The sequence below is a fragment of the Gavialis gangeticus genome, unplaced genomic scaffold, assembly GCF_001723915.1.
Source record: "Gavialis gangeticus isolate Ggan-Ray unplaced genomic scaffold, GavGan_comp1, whole genome shotgun sequence".
Lineage (NCBI taxonomy): Eukaryota > Metazoa > Chordata > Crocodylia > Gavialidae > Gavialis > Gavialis gangeticus.
The window spans coordinates 39,950,425-39,969,792 of record NW_017729029.1 but is presented as its reverse complement, the minus strand read 5'-3'; the positions used below and the strand labels follow the sequence as shown (position 1 = coordinate 39,969,792).

The window sequence follows — 19,368 nt, the reverse complement described above, 5'->3', positions numbered from 1 at the left end:
AAGGGGTGGGGCCAGCCATGCAGCCCTCAGCTTGCCAAAACTCAGTAAACAGTCCTCCACCCAAAATAATTGCCTGCCCTGTTCTAGATCTCACATGTCGTGTGTAGAAGGTGATTCTCCGTGCTATATAGTTTGCCTTTGCTAGTTTTTTTCAGGAGATAAAGGTTCCTTTCTGGATAGGAAAGAACACTGCTTTAGCCAGGGAAAAAGCAATGAGACACTTAGCTTGTTCTACCAACAGGCTAACCAGGCTGCACTCCCTTCTCCTCATTCAGCTCTCTTCTGCTTTTAACCTTGGTCACATCCACTGGTCCACTTCAGGTCCTATTTCTTGTACACAGATAAGCTCTGACTATGTTCTCTAGCTTATATACAGGAGTCTGTCCTAGAGATCCTTCTGCCTAGTCCTTTTATTTAGACTTCCACAAGCAGAATAAGCTTATTTGTTTGCTTGTCACATGTTAGTAGGACTTGTCACCTTCATATTCACTCCTCTGATTTTAATGTTCAGATTTGATCAGAATAGACTTCAGATCTGGGTCTTGCCTCCTAAATTCAGTCTTCCTTGCTCTGTTGAACTTAAATAACTGTAAGAGCGTTGGATAATCCAAATACATCTGCGGCATCATGTCAGGTTAATTATAACTCTCTTTGTAACTAGCTCTACCTGTGAAGAAAGTGTGAGCAGTGTCCCCCAGTCAATGCCTCCGAGTGAAGAAAAGTTCAGAGCTACTACGTCTCTGGCGAAAAGGTAGAGTTCAGACTGCTTTGGTGTCTGTTTAGTGGGAATCCATAAATACATTTCTGTGGTTTGTTATTATAGCAAATGCATGATTGTAGAACACTCCTTGTGCACGTCCAGGTGTGCGGGGATGTTTGGTTTCCCCAGGGACATGTAGCAGCGGCGCACCTTCCAGCACAGCTACTTGTCCCCAGGGAACACCTGTGCCACACACACTTTGGCATGTGCCAAGTACTTGACTCATTTATATGGCTTCTCCCCTTAGAGGTGGTAGGGGAGGCTGGGGTGAGCTCTGTTGGCCCCAGCAGCCTTACCTGCGGTCCTGGGGCTGCAGCCACAGCGATCCTGCTGGGCAGAGCCTGGCTGGCAGCCGCAGCATGGCTCCGGGTGGCCCGGCTCTGCTTTTCAGCAGAACATGCTGCCCAAGCCTGAGCTGCGCCAATTTTTTTTCTGCTTTTTTTTTTCTTTTTGACTCCTGGATATCCAGGAATCAGAAAAACCTGCAGAAAAAAAGAAAGGGCGCAGGGTATGCTTGGGCAGCATGCTCATGCAGCACACTCTTACAGCATGGAGAACAACAGACTGTGCAGTTTATGGTGCTACAAACAAGTTTTGCAGTGCCGCATACCACATTGACCATGCTTGTCTGAATGTGCTCCTTGTGGTTATGGTCAGTTAACTCACTGGCTCAGTGACACAGCCATTCATTAGGGCTGTGGGAAGCTTCAGTCCCTGATTCGATTCAGTGGAGATTCAGCCTGATTTGGTGGCTGAATCTCCAAATCTGAATCTAATCAGAGGACCCTTTAATCTCTCCAAATTGAATTGGAGAGATTCAGCGATTTGAACATAGACGCAACTTTAAATGGTTTTTCTACATACCTCTAGGTAGCAGGTGGCTCGTGAATGCTGTGATGCTGGGGTGAATGGAACATCCCACAGGAGCACAGGGGGGGTCCCCAGCACCCTTGACAGCAGACCCAGAAGTGGACTTCTGGTCCACTTCTGGGTCCACCAGAGAGCGTGCTGGGGGGGCCCCGCACACACAACCCCTGGGCTCAGCGACTGGTGCCTCCTGGGTCTGGGGAGCACCTGGGGTCCCCCCATGGCTGATCACTGAGCAGGGGGGATGCTGGGGGCTGCCCCGTGTGCTGCCCAGTGGACCGGAAGTAGTTCTGGGTTCCCCACCGAGCACGCAGGAGACCCCACCCCGCACTCCTGAGGTATGCTCTGTCTGCCCCAGCATCACAATGGTCACAAGCCGCGCTTGGTACCTCGAGGTATGTAGAAAAAACATTTAAAGCTGTTTCTGTCTGAATCAGTGATTCTCTGAATCAGCATCAAATCTTCAGATTTGGATTTGGCTAAATCGAATCTGGGACAGTAATCCAAATCAGCTGATTGAATCACTGTCCCCAATTTGGGCCGAATCCGAATCCAAATCAAATAGGGCCCATTTCACACACCCCTACTGTTCATAACAGTTGAATCCTTTAGACTGTGAGCTGGTCCTCCGGAGGAAATAAGTTGAACTCATTTGATCCCAGAAAGGATAAAGCTTAAGGGGAAAAATATACTATAGGGAACAATTGGCAAAAGGGTAACTTAAGTCTATGGTCTGGCAGAGTAGGCTGTACTCTAGCATACCGTGACAGTTCTTTACTATACTCTTACTGTTATGAACAGTAGGGGTGTGTGAAATGGCCTTATTTGATTTGGATTCAGATTCAGCCCAAATTGGGGACAGTGATTCAATTAGTTGATTCGGATTACTGTCACAGATTCAATTTAGCCAAATCTGAAGATTTGATGCTGATTCAGAGAATCAGCAATTCAGACAGATTATATTATCACACAAATATTATATGGTCAAGTCTTATTATGTTTCTGTTCCTAGTGACTGCTTGGTTAAGGAGGAGCCTGAGCTGATCTCCTGGGATGAATTGGTTACCGAAGCCACAACCTTTTCTGCAAGTCAAAGGTAGAGTCAGTGTAAAATGCCTGCAGTGAAATGAACATTGTGCTTCTAGTGGAACATGTGCTCTGGAGCTTTCAGGAAATGCAGGTCAATTGAGATGCTTCATGGAATTGCAAAAATGTCAATTAAATTTCATTTAGGAGGAAAATGGAATGGTCCATTATAACACTTCTGAAACAAAATACTGTAGCTTCTTTCCTTTGAAAATGTTTCCTTATTTTAATATAAAAAGTCAAAATTGAAACATTGTGAACAAACCATTTTTTCACAGTTATCTTTCACAGAGAATGCATACATTTGTAGGATTTACTCCAAAACTAAAATAAATTTTGAAATCTAAAAGTTCTTCATTAACTAGATTTTCTGTTCTCCACATACCCTGAGTCTGTTGCCTTACTCTGTCTATCAGGCTTTCCATTTAACTTGCCTTATGCCTGTGTTGGATTCCCTCTAGTGAAATATCATTCAAGTAAATCAGGCTTATTCCAACAATCTGGCAAGAGAGATGTAACCAGGATGAGGTCCTGACCTGGTTCTCCGTTAGTGTACTGCTTAAAACCCTCCCTTACCCAGGAAACGTACTGTATCCAGAATTGTAGTTATGGGTGTTCTGTCGATATCTCTAAACGAAAGTGGTTTGTCACTGTTCTTCTTACCCTTTATGTAGGTTTGAATAAGCATCAGATGGGCATTAAACTTTTTATTTTTATATCTTGTTTCATCAAGAAAGATCCCAAAGTAGTTTTATATGCCTCATTTTTCCTTGCTGAAGAAAGAGAAAGGAGGAAGGTTGCAGATTGCAGGCCCAGGCATAAACAGGGAGGATACCCCTGACCCAGAGATGATGGATGAAATGTTGCCCTCCCCACAGATATACCTATTCCTTTCTAGAAACAACTCTGATTTCCCTGTCCCCCACTCACACCTTAAAAGACTTGAGTCATTTATATGGTTTCTCCCCTTAGGAGGAACAGCTATCAGGTCCACCTTCAAACCCTGTACTAGACTATTGCCTAGTAGAACCAATGTTTTCAATATTTTCTTTTCCTCCCAGTGAAAAGCATTAACCCTTTACCAGCTCAGCCAGGGAGGGGCCATCAATTCCCATCCCACTCTCCTATTATGCCTAAAGGTTATCTCTCTATCAAAACTGGTTTGTGAAGAAACACATGATGGAAGCTTGCAATGAATGCTTCTGTACTGTGGATAAACTGACTGTCAATTCTGCCTTCTTCACTCTTCACAAAATCACAACCTATTAAAATATAACTTTTATATTTATAAAATATAAAACAGTGAGCTGCTGGGAAGGGATGGCCTCCATCTCTCTCTGCTGGGGAGAAGGCTCTTCTCAGCCAGACTGGCTGACCTGCTCCACCAGGCTTTAAACTAAGCCTGCCATGGGATGGGGGCACTACCACCACTGCTGGCCCACTGAGCAACCCTTGCAAAGCCAGCAGGCCAAGGCACTTAAGGGAGCCCACCCCTGCCCCAGCCCTGGAACAAGCTGTAGGCAAGGCAAGAGCACCCGAAGAGACACTTGTGTACCTGTACACCAATGCCAGGAGCTTGGAGAATAAACAGGAGGAACTTGTCCTCCTGCTCAACACAAATAATTATGATGTCATTGGGATAACAGAGACCTGGTGGGACTCCACCCATGACTGGGCCACAGGTATAAATGGCTATACCCTGTACAGGAGAGACTGAGTGGACAAAAGGGGCAGGTTTGTAGCTCCTATGTCAAGGAAAGCTACGCATCCCTACAAGCTGACATCAGTGTCCAGGGTGGATGACTGGAAACCATCTGGGTTAAAATCTGTGGGGGACATGACACAAGGGACACAATGGTGGGAGTCTACTACAGACCTCCTACCCAGGATCAAGACCTTGACCAAGAGTTCTCTGGGGAACTGGCTGAGGCCACAAGCTCCTGGTGCATGGTTGTCATGGGAGACTTCAGCTACCGAGACATCTCATGGGAAGAGCGTTCAGCCAAATCTGAGCGGTTGCAAAGCTTCCTCTCGTGTGTGGATGAGCTCTGTCTGATGCAGGAAGTCTGTGGACTGATAAGAGGTAAAGCGCTGCTTGACCTGGTACTGGCAACAGGGGATGACCTAATCAGTGACTTAATGATCGAAGGAAAGCTGGGTGACAGTGACCATGAGCTGATCGCCTTCACCATCTGCTGTAAAGGTGGCAAGGCAGTCAGCAACACAGAAGTCCTCGACTTCAGGAAAGCTGACTTCAACAAGCTAAGGAGGCTTTTCAGTGAGGCCCTTAAGGGCAACAACCCAAAGGGGAGGGGAGTTCAGGATGAGTGGTTGCTCAATCGTGGATGCGCAAGCAAAGTCTATCCTGTCTCAGAGGAAAGGCAGCAAAAGGGTACAGCAGCCCCCTTGGCTCTCCAGGGAACTAGTGGACCTCCCGCATCTAAAAAAACAGACCTACAAAGGATGGAGGACTGGATCCACCACCAAGGAGGAATACTCTGCACTGGTCCGGACTTGCAGAGAGCAAACCAGGAAAGCCAAGGCTGCAACAGAACTCCAACTAGCTGCAAGTATCAAGGACAATAAAAAGTCCTTTTTTAGATATGTGGGGAGCCAAAGGAAAAGCAAGGGCAACATTGGACCCCTGCTAAACCAGATGGGACATCTGACAACCGACACCCAGGAAAAAGTCAACTTGTTAAATGGGCACTTTGCATTGATTTTTCACCAGTCCCAAGAGACGCCCGTTGCCCATTATGGGACATCTTCATTAATGGTGTAGACAGTGGTGTCAGAAGTAGACTGGCCAAGTTCACTGATGACACCAAACTCTGGGGTAAAGCATCTACACCTGAGGACAGGAGGGTGATCTAGGCAGACCTTGACAGGCTCATGAAATGGGCATATGAGAACCTGATGGTGTTTAACACCAAAAAATGCAAGGTTCTCCGCCTTGGGAGGAAAAACCTGCAGCATGCTTATAGGCTCGGCAGTGCTACGCTGGCTAGCACTACGGACAAAAGGGACTTGGGGGTCATGACTGACCACAAGATAAACATGAGCTACAGCTAGTAAAGTGAGCAAAACACTGGCTTGCATCCATAGATGCTTCTCAAGCAAATCCCAGGACATTGTTTTCCCATTGTACTCAGCCTTGGTGAGGTCGCAGCTGGAGTACTGCATCCAGTTTTGGGCTCCACAAGTCAAAAAGGATGTGGAGAAGCTTGAGAGTACAGAGGAGAGCCATGTGCATGATCAGAGGTCAGGAAAACAGACCTTATGGTGAGAGGCTGAGAGCCATGGGACTCTTCAGCCTGGAAAAGTCCAGGCTCAGGGGTGATCTGGTGGCCACCCATAAGTTTATCAAGGGTGCTTACAAGGACCTGGGGGAATGTCTGTTCACCAGCACCCCAAGGGATGACAAGGTCAAATGGTCACACACTCCTCCATGACTGTTTCAGGCTGGACATAAGGAAGAACTTCTTTACTGTCCAAGCCCCCAAGGTCTGGAAGAGACTGCCGCTGGAGGTGGTTCAAGCACTGACTTTGAATTCCTTCAAGAGACATTTGGATGCTTATCTTGCTGGGATGCTATGAACCCTGCTGACTTCCTGCCCCTAGGGCAGGGGGCTGGACTTGATGATCTCCCAAGGTCCCTTCCAGCTCTAGTGTCTATGAATCTATGAAAATAAACCAGACTCTCTTTACTTAGAAGAATTGATTACATAGTTGTCTTTGTATGTTTTTTACCCTATTCTTTAAGGTGAGCTTGTCTAATGATAGGAAGGTGACTGGGAGGCACAAAAACAAAGACTGAAGTCTCTTCATTCATTGTCACTTTTTTTTCCTATGATAGAAAGAAGGAAAGCATCCCCAGACCAACCGTGCATGCTGAAAAACATGACCCCATTTCCTCTGACGAGAGGTAGCGTTCCTTTGATGCCTCTGAATTTGAAGCAATCACTTTAGTTGATATAAAGAATATGACAGATGGGTCCTTAACTTGAACAGCAGGAGAGGACCCTGACTCGGATATCCTCAGAAGTCCATTGTCATTTTAATTAGTAACCATACCACAGAATTTCTTCCCTTGTGGAAAGCATCTTTTAAAGCAGTGATACTAAACCCTCTTCAGTTTTCAATTGCGCCAGTGCAACATTGCAAAATAGAGAATACACTATTCTGTAAGGGATATTAGCTCAAAAGGATTGGGGAGGACAACATTTGAATTTGATTTCTGTGCCAGTAACTTTTAGTGATCTCTTTCCTTTCTCTCTGTCTCACAGGCCTGGGGGTGAGAGGGGAGCTATAACTGCCTTAATTACAGCCTTCCATCTCCTTTTATCTTGCACAATCTCCTTCCACGTTGTCACATCTTCACCTATCCCTTCCAGATCAATGTTTGTTATCTTCTCATCATTGCCTTAGTGACCTCTGGAAAATATAATCATGCCATCATAGCTCTGTAACAAATCTTGGAAGGCCTGATTTCTATTCTCATCTTTGTCGCAGATTCTCTGTGACCTTTGGCAAGTCACTTAGGTAGTGCTGGATAGAAGTATCTGAAGTAGCTCACCAGAAATGGTGTAGTCACATTAACATCATAGCACTAACTTACCCAGATGCTGCAATGTGCTTTGTAGACATATCCTTCTTCTACTGTCTCAATTCACCATTTATTGAATAAGACTAATTATACTTCCCTACCATATGGGGCTGTTGTGAAAATAAATCCACTAGTGTCTGTGAAGCATTTCAGGACAATAATACTTGAATAGCCAGAGGGCAAGAACATTTGTGTCATGGAGCACAATTGAAGAAATGATTACCAAGGCAGGATATGGGGTACTGAGGAGCAGGAGGTCAAAACAAGCTATTTACTGATATGCTTTATTGCTTCCTACAGTGACAAAGCAATAAAACAGAAATATACAATGTTGGACCAAAGACCTGAAGTTCCACACATTACCATCTCCCCTGAAATAAGCCAGAAGGGGTATGGAGCAGCTCCTTCACTGTGTGTATGTCTGTAGGTTTAGAAACTAGGGCCCGTAGAATGTCCCAACATATTTGGAAATATCTTTGCTTGAATCCCCATACCCACTTCATACCACCACCTTCTGTCCCATCATTTCACAATATGTTATGGTCCTTCATCTCCTTTCCCATGTTGGCATTTGTCTCTTGGACTCACATCCAGAAACTGTCTTGAACAATGCAACGTCATAATGTGCAGTCTGCTGTGCACAACATAGCTGATGGGTAGTTACATGTCTGTAAAGGAGCTAGAGGAATGTATTGTTTATCAATGATATTGTAACTTTGGACTCTTACCGGTCTCTCTTCCAAAGTGCCATGAATCTCTCTCTCTGTCTTTGCAGATCCAGTTCCCATTATGGGATTGGTGCTGCTGATGCTCCACCTGAGCTGCGCCACTGGTACAAAGTCCCTGTGCACCTGGAGGACACAAATTCCAACCTCACAGGGTAAGAGCTTTGGAGTGCACTCATCATGCCATGAGTATAGATTTGATTATATTAATAATAAATCATCTCTACTCAGATTTTCTACTGGAGAATCAACCAGGCTAGATTTAATCTACCTACGGCCAGCATTTTCCTTTTCCTGAGTCCCTCACTTTGCATCTTAATTCCTTACTTTGTCCTACTAAAGGGTCTCAGAAGTTAAGTGTGGTCTTGTGACACCATTCTAACCTTTTTGTGGATAGAAGACAAACTCAGATGCATGTTAGGAACTCTACTCCAAGAAGAAGCCTTGGAGTTGTTGCTAGCCATGCAGGCTAACAGTCCCTTAAGAGATTCTTTCTGGGCTTTATCAGCAGGCTTCAAAGTCTTTGGTGAATAGGAAGAGGGAACCAGAAGAGGAGCTGCTCTATTTGAGACATAAGTACCTCGTGTTGTCTAGAAGTCTCTATTTTTGTCAGGTAGAGGTAGCAGGAATGCTTTTCTAAAAGGAAATCAGTACTCTAACTCAAATTACTTGCTATTTTTCTAGGCTTGTTAGGCTTGAAAAGTGTAGGCTTGTTACTCCTAACAGTAATTCCTATGAATGCCATCTGAGAACCACTTGAACAACTTTCACCAACGAGTGAAGCAATTTAATAATTCTCCACTTTTGACAGGTCCAGCTCACAGTCTGCAGATATCCCTCCATCTCCTAATGACACCAGATACAAAGTCCTTGCACATCAGAATGGTACAGAATATAATTTTAAAAGGTAAGAAGGCACTGGGTTTACTGAATCTACCAGAGAATATGAAGACCATGGAAAATGTGAAGTCCAGCTGGTCTGGAAAGACATAAAAGGACTCAGTCTTTTTATTACTAGCAGTCAGGAACAGGGATAATGGAGACTGTTCAAAAGTCTGCATCCCCGCTGCCAGACACTGAATGAGCTCTGGGTTGTAGCCCTTCTCTGCATGCTCAGATTCAACACTCTGGCTCTTTTCTCCTGTGACTGTGCACTTAGACAGATTAGATCCCTTAGATTTTAACTAATACTAATATGGAGAGGATTTGGTCTACAATTCAACGTTGCAATGGCAACAGAGGTGTTGAAGAGTGACTGAAATATGAGTACACTGAAATGCAATTAAGCCCATGAAATGATGCCCATAGAAAGATCCTTTAAACAGTGCAACTGGGCACAAAAAGAATCTTTCTTTGTCCTCGGTGCATAGAACTGGCTCAGGAAGCAATTCAGCTTTCTGAGGTTGTAGTTAAGTGGGCTTTTTCTTGCTTACCAGAACTGTCCCAGATGATGAGGAGAGAAGTACCACCCAAGATGCCAGATACAAGAGTCCCAGAGCCACAGAAAGTGAAGAACCTGATCGGAATGACACAGAGTAAGGAGCCAAGGGGCAAGAACATATTTGCTGGGACGAATTTTGACACTATATTCAGTTCTTCTTTTGCCCAAACCTTATATCTGTTACTCGCTAACCCCTTAGTATGAGGAAAGTCCAGAACATTATATTCTGGTCAATTAGATACTGCAGTTCCAAGTTCACTGCCAAGGATGTCAGCTAAAACAACAAATATTCATGCAATATCCAATGCAAAAATCAAATCTTGCAGTGAAATGATTTTATATTTCCCGAGAGCAATCCAATATCTCCATGATCTGTCCATTACAAGTATATCTTTGGCACATTCCAGCCCTTAAGAATCCATTTGGGACACCCTGTGACTTCTGTGGAGCTTACACAGATGTAATGCTTGTTAGAACTAGGCTTGGGGGTATGTGCCTGTGCTGAGATTCCTTTATGAACTCCAGCAGAAGTACTAATAATGGCTATTTCTATAGAACCCTGCATCCTAGAACTTTGATGCACTTTGCAAACAGGGATGTTCTTTGCTTCTTAATCTTCTCTGGGAGATAAACAAATATTTATTACCCTTATTTCACTCAGGAAGAAACTGAGATATAGTCTTGCCAAATGCCACACCATAAATGTGTAGGAGAGTTAAGAAGAGAGGATATCTTCTCATTCTAAATACTTCACCTTTATACATCCTCCCTTCTAGTCCAACCCTGGGTCAGATTTCTCTGGCTGATACTTTCCATTAGTGACAATCTTGTCAGTACTGTGGGAAGGAAAACCCCAGATGCTTAACAAGGGGGTTCCATAGTCCATACTTATTGTCTACACATCCCGCAAAATAAATCATTCTGTGTACATATTTTGCAAAGGATTTAGTCCCTTCAGATTCAAATCCCACCATTTGGTCTCCAAGGCACTTTACGTAATGGAGTAACCCTCCTTCTTTGGTAGGCCCTGCACTTCTGAAAGAGAGAGCAGCACTATTACCCAAGAGGTTCAATACAAAGTCCCTGTGCATCTGGATGATGAAGAATTTGATCTTAAAAGGTAAGGGAGAGATAGGGCTGTTTTTAATGTCACCAGTCAGTGAAACTGAGGGCAAGGAATAGCAATAGGATACTCAGCAGTAAGTCTTGGAAGTAGAAATGGGACTGTGACTTAACAAGCACCATCACAGTTATGACTGACAAAATGCTTCCTGTTGTCCAGTTCCCAATCAGATATCACATACAATATCCTTGATTTAAGTGCATAGCTTTCATCCTGAAACTTGCCCTTATCAAGAGTATATACTTACCTAAACTTAAATAAGCAATCCTAATTAAGTACACAATGTCACATCTCCACTGTTGTCAGTGCTGTGGCATTTGCAGTCTTGAAATCAGAAACATAACCAGCAAGGCATGTGTCCTGGGCAGCCTGGGGGTCCCATCCTAGAGGTCATAATCCCCTAATCAGCCCCCTTTCACCCTTCCCTGTTCCTTTCCCCTTCCTCTGAAGCAGTGGGAGACACTGCTGCTTCAGGGGGAGATGTCAGCATGGCCAGCAGCTAAAGGGTTAATACAGCAGGGACCCTCTTGCAGCCCTTTACTGCAGCCACTACTGCTGCTCACTCCTGTGATGCCAATTGCCATCTCTACCAGTGATGGACAGCACTAAAGTCAGCGGCTACAAAGCCAACAGCTACAGTAGAGGGACAGTTGACTTGCTGGCTGCACCAATATCACATCCCCTGCAGCAGTGGCCTCTCCCTTGACAGGGGGAGGGGAGGCATGATTTTGATGACTGGGACTATTGCAGCACAACCCCTGCACACCTTAAACTACCACATCAGATGTGAATGTCTCATGTCCCCGCTCCCTATCACCAAAGCTTGAAACTGGCCCTGGCCCAGCTCTTCCTTTAGTGCTGCTAACTTCCAGCATCAGCAAAAAGGGACAGCAGGGAAACTGAACTTGGCAGCATGGTATGGCAGCACCTTCTATGAACTGGTGCCTGAGGCTCATGCCCTGGTCACCCACCCTTAGCTCTGCTGCTGCCTGAAACTAACCAGCTGCCATCACTTTCAAGACTTCTAGTATTGGTCCTTTAACAGCTGCCTCCCCTTTATTATTATGCAGTTAGCTAGAGTAGAGCCAAAAGATGCCATGCTCTTAAGTGATTTATGCAGGTAACTAATATTCAGGAAATCAATGTTTGTTGTAATGTAAGCCAAGGGCAAAGATTTGGAACTGGCTTTGTGTTATGCAGTTTAGTGAAGTATGTGGTTATCTGATATGCATGTAAGCAGAGTACACTAACAATTTCCTTTTGTGCCGAACACTACGTTCAGTGTGTGTGCATTGAAGTGAGACACTATAGCAGACTTATCTGGCTAATATCCCTTCATTTGAAGCTCTCTTGGGTAGTTGTCCACAATGGTGAGAAGAAACTAAGATTTTAATAAAACACTGACTATTCCCTCATTCTGTCTGAGCTCTTCAACATTATAAACATTTGAAATTAAACATTTTTCTCTGAAGAAATCCATGCTAATTTTGTTTTATGAAATGAGACTTCATCATTTATATTAATTCCCCATCGCTTACATTATACTGTAACACTGTTCTCATGAAAATCTTTTACTAAGGAACTCATTTATTTAGATTGTTTCCATAACGTCTTTCATCTCTTTAGCAGATCCAGCTCTCATTCTCAAGAGAACAAAGTCACTGCCATAGACAGCAGCTATAAAGGCCAGATGTAGGCAAATGATGCTCAGTTTGATCATGAAAGAGGAGTTCAGTATTTGGTATTATGACAAAAAAATAAGAGGACAAGGGGAAAACCTACAATTGGCTAATCTGGGAAGACCTGGAAACCATCATTCATTTGTCAAGGCTAAAAGATATAGCACCTGGGATGTACCAGCTAGGATTAGTTAAAGCTGTTACCATTGTGCAAATGATTGTTTTAGCAGTCAGAAGCACAGCTATCCAAGGTGACCATCTGAGAATCCCTAATTCAGTGGACAACTCTAGGGGATAATTCACTGTCATTTGTCTCAGGCAAATGCAGAACAAATAGGTCATACTTTACAATGGTTTTGTGTAATATTACTGCATGGCACATACTGGTATGCTAGAAGGGTTACTTATATAATGAGTGATTAGTATGTATATGTAGTCCCTCCTCTTCCATTATTTACTGCTGTGGGAGTTGTACTTCTCTCCTTTTAAAGAATTATTTTAGTCAGAAGTAAGCAGGCCAGCATTTATGGTAAAGGTCTCTTCAGATTTTCATTGGCACTCTTCACAATTCCAAGTTCACAGCATTTGGACACTAAACTAGAAATGCTGTGAAACATATTTATAGCTCTTGTAGTATTATAAAGTCAGTACTGAGCATGAAGCAGAAGTGCATTACTTTCCAGAAAATCTAGAGAATTCTAGGTAGGATCCTTATAAAGCTCAGCTATAATCAGAAAGGGGCTACTTTGATATAGAACAACAGGACAAAAGCCAAGTGCTTGATATGCAAGGAGTTGACTTGTCTTATGATAAGGTCTCTACTCTGGTATTCCATTGAACTCCATAGCAAATGAAGACGTTCAGCATCTCTTGAGAAACATTCCATACTTTATAGTATTAAGCACTTTTACCAGAACTTTAGTATCCTAGAACGAAGTGGCAATGCTTGAAATATCCTCTGTTGAAACAGGATCTTCATTGAATTCTCCTGTGTACATTGAATTTAGCCCTCCAGTGGCTTAGGTATCGACAGTAACTGTATTAAAGGGATTTCTCTTTCTTTGCCAGCTCTATCCAAGCTTATGAAGAGGGAAGCACTAGCAGAGAGAGAGGACAAGAGAAGACTCAAGCAACAGATTACTACACAGCAGAAATGAGCACAACAGGGTAGGGAGCCAATAGGTTTTATTTGACTGACTAATTCTTCCATCCTATCCTAACAAAAATATACAAGTATCCCATTGTTTTGTAGTGCTCTGTGATAGGCAACTCTAACTTCAGAATCATGGGAGGGAAGTTTGGACAATGAATATTCAACTAGGGCATTTTTACACATGCTTTGGGATGCAGCACTGGGCCCTTTAATTAGAAAACCATGCTAATTAAAAGCACCCAAGTATCATGTGTGTCAGAATCCCCATGCTGAAAAAATGGTGGTGGGGCACTTTAAAGCTCATCAAATGTGTTTTATTTCAAAGTGCCCCGCCACCATTTTTTTTTTTAGTACAAGGACACTGAAACACATGACACGGAAGGCTGCCAGAGCGCATCAATTTCTGTACTCCAGCAGACTTGATTAATTGAGTCTGCTCCAAAGTGCTGGATTTCCAGCATGTTGGAGCAGTCTCTGCGCATGTGTATAGGTGCTCATAGTATCCAAAGAAAAGTCAAATAGCAAGTTTTTTACTTTGAGTCACTTATATCCTGCAACCCTACTGACATCAGCAAGGAAAGACAGACGTCTTGGGTTACAGAGACTTATCCCAAAATAACCCAGGCCTGCAATGATGTTACTAAGACTGTATGTTTAGTGTGTGTGTGTTTATGTGGGAGCATCTATCAAGTGAAAGAGTCATGGCAACACTAAATCTGACACTCAGACATGCTCCAGTGGCTAGTACATTCCCTCTGAAACCATCAAAGATTATAGCTATCAAGCTGAAATTTTGAAGTCCAGCTGAGGGATTTACATGCACAACTTGCTTCAGTTTCATTTAGAAAATATGCTTCTAAATCCCTAGGGCAGCTTTTAAATCTCAGGCTTACCCAACTATTTTTCCAGCTTCCAGCCTGATGATTCTGCTTTGAGAATGGATTTTCACACAGTGCAAGCTAGTCATTTTTCACACTTCCTTAAACAAACACTCTGATTTTTTTCCCCATAGGTTTTCCAGTTTCAGGAACAATACTGAAAATACTGAGAAACTGAAAGTACCTGCTACAAATGACACTCAGTGTGAGCCTCTACCTGCCAGAAAGCATGCTAAGCCTGACCTGAATGTGGCAAAGTAAGAAGTCAAGGAATGGATCCCCTGTCTTTCTCCAAAAGAGCAGGGACTAATTTATTGTATGTGCACCATGTCCATAAACAAATACAGACCTTTCCCTGGCTATTTGTTTGCTGGCTGACACTGTTATCAGTGTATGATGAGAGAGGCAGATACCTGTGTTAATCTGAAGTCAGAAGGAGGGAAGGTAGAGATGCACCTTATAGATTAACTGAATCAGAGATTCGTAAGCTTGCATGATCAGATGCTAGATGTGAGCAGATGCTAGATCAGAGTTCATCAGTTGCTAGATGGGAGCTGTTGCTCACTGATTCAGTTAATCTGTAAGATGCATCTCTCTCCTGCCTAGTGCATGATAAGCTATAGTTGGAGACAAATATCCATGTCATTTGTATTAATTAAATCAGAGACATCCAAATATTGCCAGGTCAGGGACTGCTTTGGCAACTTGCCCAAAGCCTGGGGGTCCTCCCTGTGCTCACAATGTGGAGCAAAACGTCACTGCCTGTTTCTCAAAGACAGCTGGGGGGCTGCCTGTGGAGATCTATCCCAATAGGCAATGTATGTTGTGACTCTCACACTCTCTGCAGAAGTACCTCCATTCTTCGAATGGCGAGGGCTGCAGATTGCAATTTAGAACTTCATGTGCCTCAGTTAGCTTTCTGGCTATGCTTTAGGCCACTCTGAATAAAGTATGAATTCCTTGTTCTCACTTCCCATTATAAAGGATCCCACTTGCCCCCTAAATCTCCCCTGACTTTAATGGAGGTACTTGAATGCAACTGAAAATAGGATTTGGTCCAAAAGGATATACACACAAATGTACCAATAGGAACCATTTCTGGGCCTATATCTTGACTCTTGACTTTTATTTTGATTCCCCATATAAACCTGTAGTGTTGAGTCTGCTGAACACACTGATATTCTGGAGCCTATTCTGGTTGCCTTCTTGTCATCCCTTTTTTTCAATGTAAAAATTTTATCCTGAAAACTATTCTTTTCATGCTACAATGCAACAAAGCAGGCATGCGAATCTTTTTCCCAGAAATCATACTGATTTTTCTTCCTCATATCCATGTCATGGCCCAGGGACAGCACCATCACTAGCACGAGCATTAACAATGGGGTCTCATCCCATGTGGGGTGTTCAGAAGCTGACTCCCAGGGGTAGGTGGAACAGTGGCACAGTTATGGCAAAAAGAGTATGCAAAGGCAAGAGGCATTTGGTGCAAGATTTTGGAAGGGAAGAAGCAGAGCCTTAAAACAGATTTGAGAATCTTAAAACCTGGTTTGTGGTTGAGGGTCATCAAGTGTTGTCTCCTACGAGACAGGTACAGTCTTCTATACCTGTAGGCAGTAATAACAAATGGAAGCGGGACACCAGATAATGCAGGATGCATTGGACTTTATAAGATGATGCAGAGTACTGTGATGTGAATTTTTCTGGCTCCTATAGGAATCACTGGAGTTCAAGCCATACCCATTTGCATACCAGTTTGTAAGAGAAGCCTATCTCTTGCTTACCAGTCCTGTTCAGTGTATCGAGAGAGGTGACTAAACGTCACATAAGGCCCATGTCAAATAACTCCTCTCACTCTGTAATTTGCTATTGCTTAATCTCCCTATTGGAATGCTGATATAATATTCCTATTTAGCCACTTCTTCATGCTCAGAACTGACTTCTAAGTTTATTCCAGTACCAAATACTTTATCTTTTCCTTCTTTACAGATATATCCCAGATAACAAAGAGAGAAGCATTAGCAGAGACACAAGATATGAGAGGTTGACAGAGGGCAATGAGCAGAAACTAAGCTTAACAAAGCAAGCAGTCAGAAGTACTAAATGCATGACTACAGCTTTTCTAAACCATTCTTGTGTTTTGTCCTGTTTTTTTAGCCTGGAAATACGTGTTTCTTGCGTTAACTTTTTAGCACCAGGCAAGTATAGAACAGAAGGTTCCAAAATAACATATCTTTTCTCATGGCAGCAGGCCAGAAAATCCTAAACTAGTGAGAGTCTACAGTGAATGAATATTCACCTTAGCTGGGTGCGTCTACATGAGATGCTACTGTGCAGTGGTTACTGCATATTTATTTAGTACTGATATAGCAAGTACTAAATAAATGCACAGTAACTGGAGTTACTGTGCAGTAGAGCCAGTGAACGTCTTTTAAGTGATGCTACTGCGTAGTAGTCTAATATTGCTGTGCAGTCGCATCTCAGCACAGTTTTTGCCATAAGATGCTACTGCACAGTAGTATCAGGCTACTACACAGTCAGTGTCTCTTGTAGACGTGTCCAGTGACTATTAGTATTCTTGCTAAAAATATGGATATTGGTATACAAAGATCTCTATAGCTTTTCCCTTGTGTTATAAAAAGATATATGACATTTGGTTATAAATGAAAGTAGCATTTTTCTTTTTTTGCTGTTACATTATACATAAGTGTACTATTCACGTTAGATGGGAAATCCACAATAGTGTTAACAGTTAGGAAGTAATGGCTACTAACTACCCCACTAAGGCTCCAGGATAGAAACACCAACGGCATCTTAAGATCTGATGTCCCCAAATGCCAAAATAAATTAATTTTCCATGCAGAAATCCATCCTATTTTCAGATTTTTCCACATTAACATGGGATATTAAGTTTCCTGTACCAGAAATGGATCATTGTAATAACCATTTTAGAACCTACTAGGGTACATCCAGAGGAGTGTGCATATGTAGTCTGTGGTATCTCCAACTGCATGCAGCACATGTGCAACCATTCATTGTGTGGCTAACTTGCACCATGGTGCCAAAATTTTACACGAGAAGATCCTGGTGTCAAAAAAACTGCCACAAAAAAGCGGTGTGGTAATCAGGCCCTGTACAGCCAGATCAGTACTGCTGCTGCCTGGGGAGGCCCCCAGGACACAAGTGCTGGCCCCAGCCTCCCCTATCCTACCTGGGACAATTTGGCACATGCTAGAGCACACAAGCAGTGACGTGTCCTGGGAAACAAAGCAGCAGCACAAATATGTGCCACTGGTATTTATGTCCCTGAATGTGTGTGATTGTCTGGATGCTCCCCTTGAGTGCATCCAGACAAGTGTGGACTTGCAGTATATGGCACTGCAGGCCCATCTGTGGCACTGCACACAACATATGCTGCACATTCAGGCATTCCCTGCACTGCTAATTTGCAGTGTGGGAGTGTTTTTTGACCCAGGGTCAAAAGAACCCAGGCCTAAAAAAAGTAGGGTGGTGCATGTGGTGGCACTGCATGCTGCCCAAAACCAGACCGTGGTCAGCCCGAGCCATGCTCTGGTTGCCAATCAGGCTTCCTGTTGCAGGATCGCCATGGCTGCAGCTCCCAGAGGCTCCCAGGACCCCAGATAAGGCTGCTGCAGCCAGCATAATTGCTGGCTCCAACTTCCTGTACCACAACCAGGGCAACATGCCATGCACCAAAGTGCATGTGGTATGGGCATTCCCTGGGGACAAGTGGCAGCAGCACATATTGTGCCACTGCTGTTTGTCCCCAGGGGAACACATTCCTGATCATGGGGACATATCCCTAGTGATCTGTTTAATGCAGTATACTATCTCTGATAGACTGAACCAGTATATTCCTCAGATGTGAAGGTTCAAAAAAGCTTGAAATGGACATTTATGGAAGAATCTGTCTGCAAGGAAAACTTCTGTATTTTGTTGCATACAATATGCCTCTGAATAAAACACGCACCTAATTTTGGAAGGTAAAAAAAAAAAAAAATCTTTCCAGAGTCAATGATGACTGGTGACGATGGTGAGGGAGCAGGTGGCAGGAACTTCCTGGTGTGACAGAGTATCTTTTGGGATGCCACACTTCCTGAACACTGGTTCCAAAAGGACTTACTTTGTCACACCTAGCTAAGCCCCAGTTTCTTGTAAGGGCAGTACAAACTTTTACCATAAGTAGTTCTTTATGTAAGTTCCTGTATATCAACTATTTTTTCTACATCACAAGCCTCATCGAGATACTACCATCAGCTCACTTGCTTCTTGAGGTACAAGCTACAGTTTTCAATCAACAGCTATAGCTATGAGAGGGTTAACACAGGACTCTACCATCTTGGCAATCACCCTGGCAGCTGCATGGCAAAGTGAAGAAAATAGCTTCCCCGCTTAAAACACGCATAGCAATTTGGGGAGAAAAAGTGTGTATATGACATAATGCAATACTTCCAAATCCCCTATGTTTCATTCTCCCAAGTGTTTCCTTATTGGCCTTCTCCGGTGAAGAACTGTCACAAGGATTTTTTCTTCCAACTGTTATTGCACCAAAAAAAAACCTTGGATGCACTTAACAGATTTTAATGTCTTTCCTTTGAAAGATCCAAATCGTGGTCTAGAGGTGGCACTGTCAAACCCGCAGGAAACAAATATGAATATCCTACAGCTACATAGCACCTTGAGCCTGAACTGAATTTGGCTAGATATAAGGTGTGCATGTTTCTGGTTAAATTAAGTAATTATTGTAATTATCTCTTGAGTTGTTTCATCCTCTCCCATACAAACTAGCAATATAGGCAGTCCTTGCACTTACGGCAGGTTATGTTGCTGGAAAAAGCATTATAAGTCAAAACGATTGTCGAATCTGATTTTCCCATAGAAACAATATTATAATGGGGGTTACATTCCTGACCAATGGCCTCATGCCCATCTTTTTATAGAAATGACCATAAATACCATATTTAAATTAGCTATTTAATTTTATTTAATCAGAAGGTTTCATAGTTTCATAGTTTCATAGATTTAGGGTCGG

General features: G+C 43.2%; 1 protein-coding gene across 8 annotated transcripts in view; it reads left to right on the top strand.

Annotated features, from left to right (window-relative positions):
- ZNF185 (zinc finger protein 185 (LIM domain)) overlaps positions 1–19,368 on the top strand; it is an 84,755-nt gene that overhangs the window by 42,397 nt on the left and 22,990 nt on the right. For 5 of the 8 annotated variants that reach the window (XM_019521444.1, XM_019521450.1, XM_019521445.1 and 2 more), the window contains exons 15-22: positions 662–751; positions 2,640–2,723; positions 8,095–8,199; positions 8,856–8,951; positions 9,481–9,579; positions 10,510–10,605; positions 13,356–13,454; positions 14,453–14,575. In XM_019521444.1, the coding sequence (XP_019376989.1) occupies positions 662–751; positions 2,640–2,723; positions 8,095–8,199; positions 8,856–8,951; positions 9,481–9,579; positions 10,510–10,605; positions 13,356–13,454; positions 14,453–14,575 (792 nt within the window). Of the gene's footprint in view, positions 1–661; positions 752–2,639; positions 2,724–8,094; positions 8,200–8,855; positions 8,952–9,480; positions 9,580–10,509; positions 10,606–13,355; positions 13,455–14,452; positions 14,576–16,304; positions 16,395–19,368 lie in introns of all 8 variants that reach the window. The other 3 variants (XM_019521451.1, XM_019521446.1, XM_019521447.1) reach the window with 3 other exon arrangements.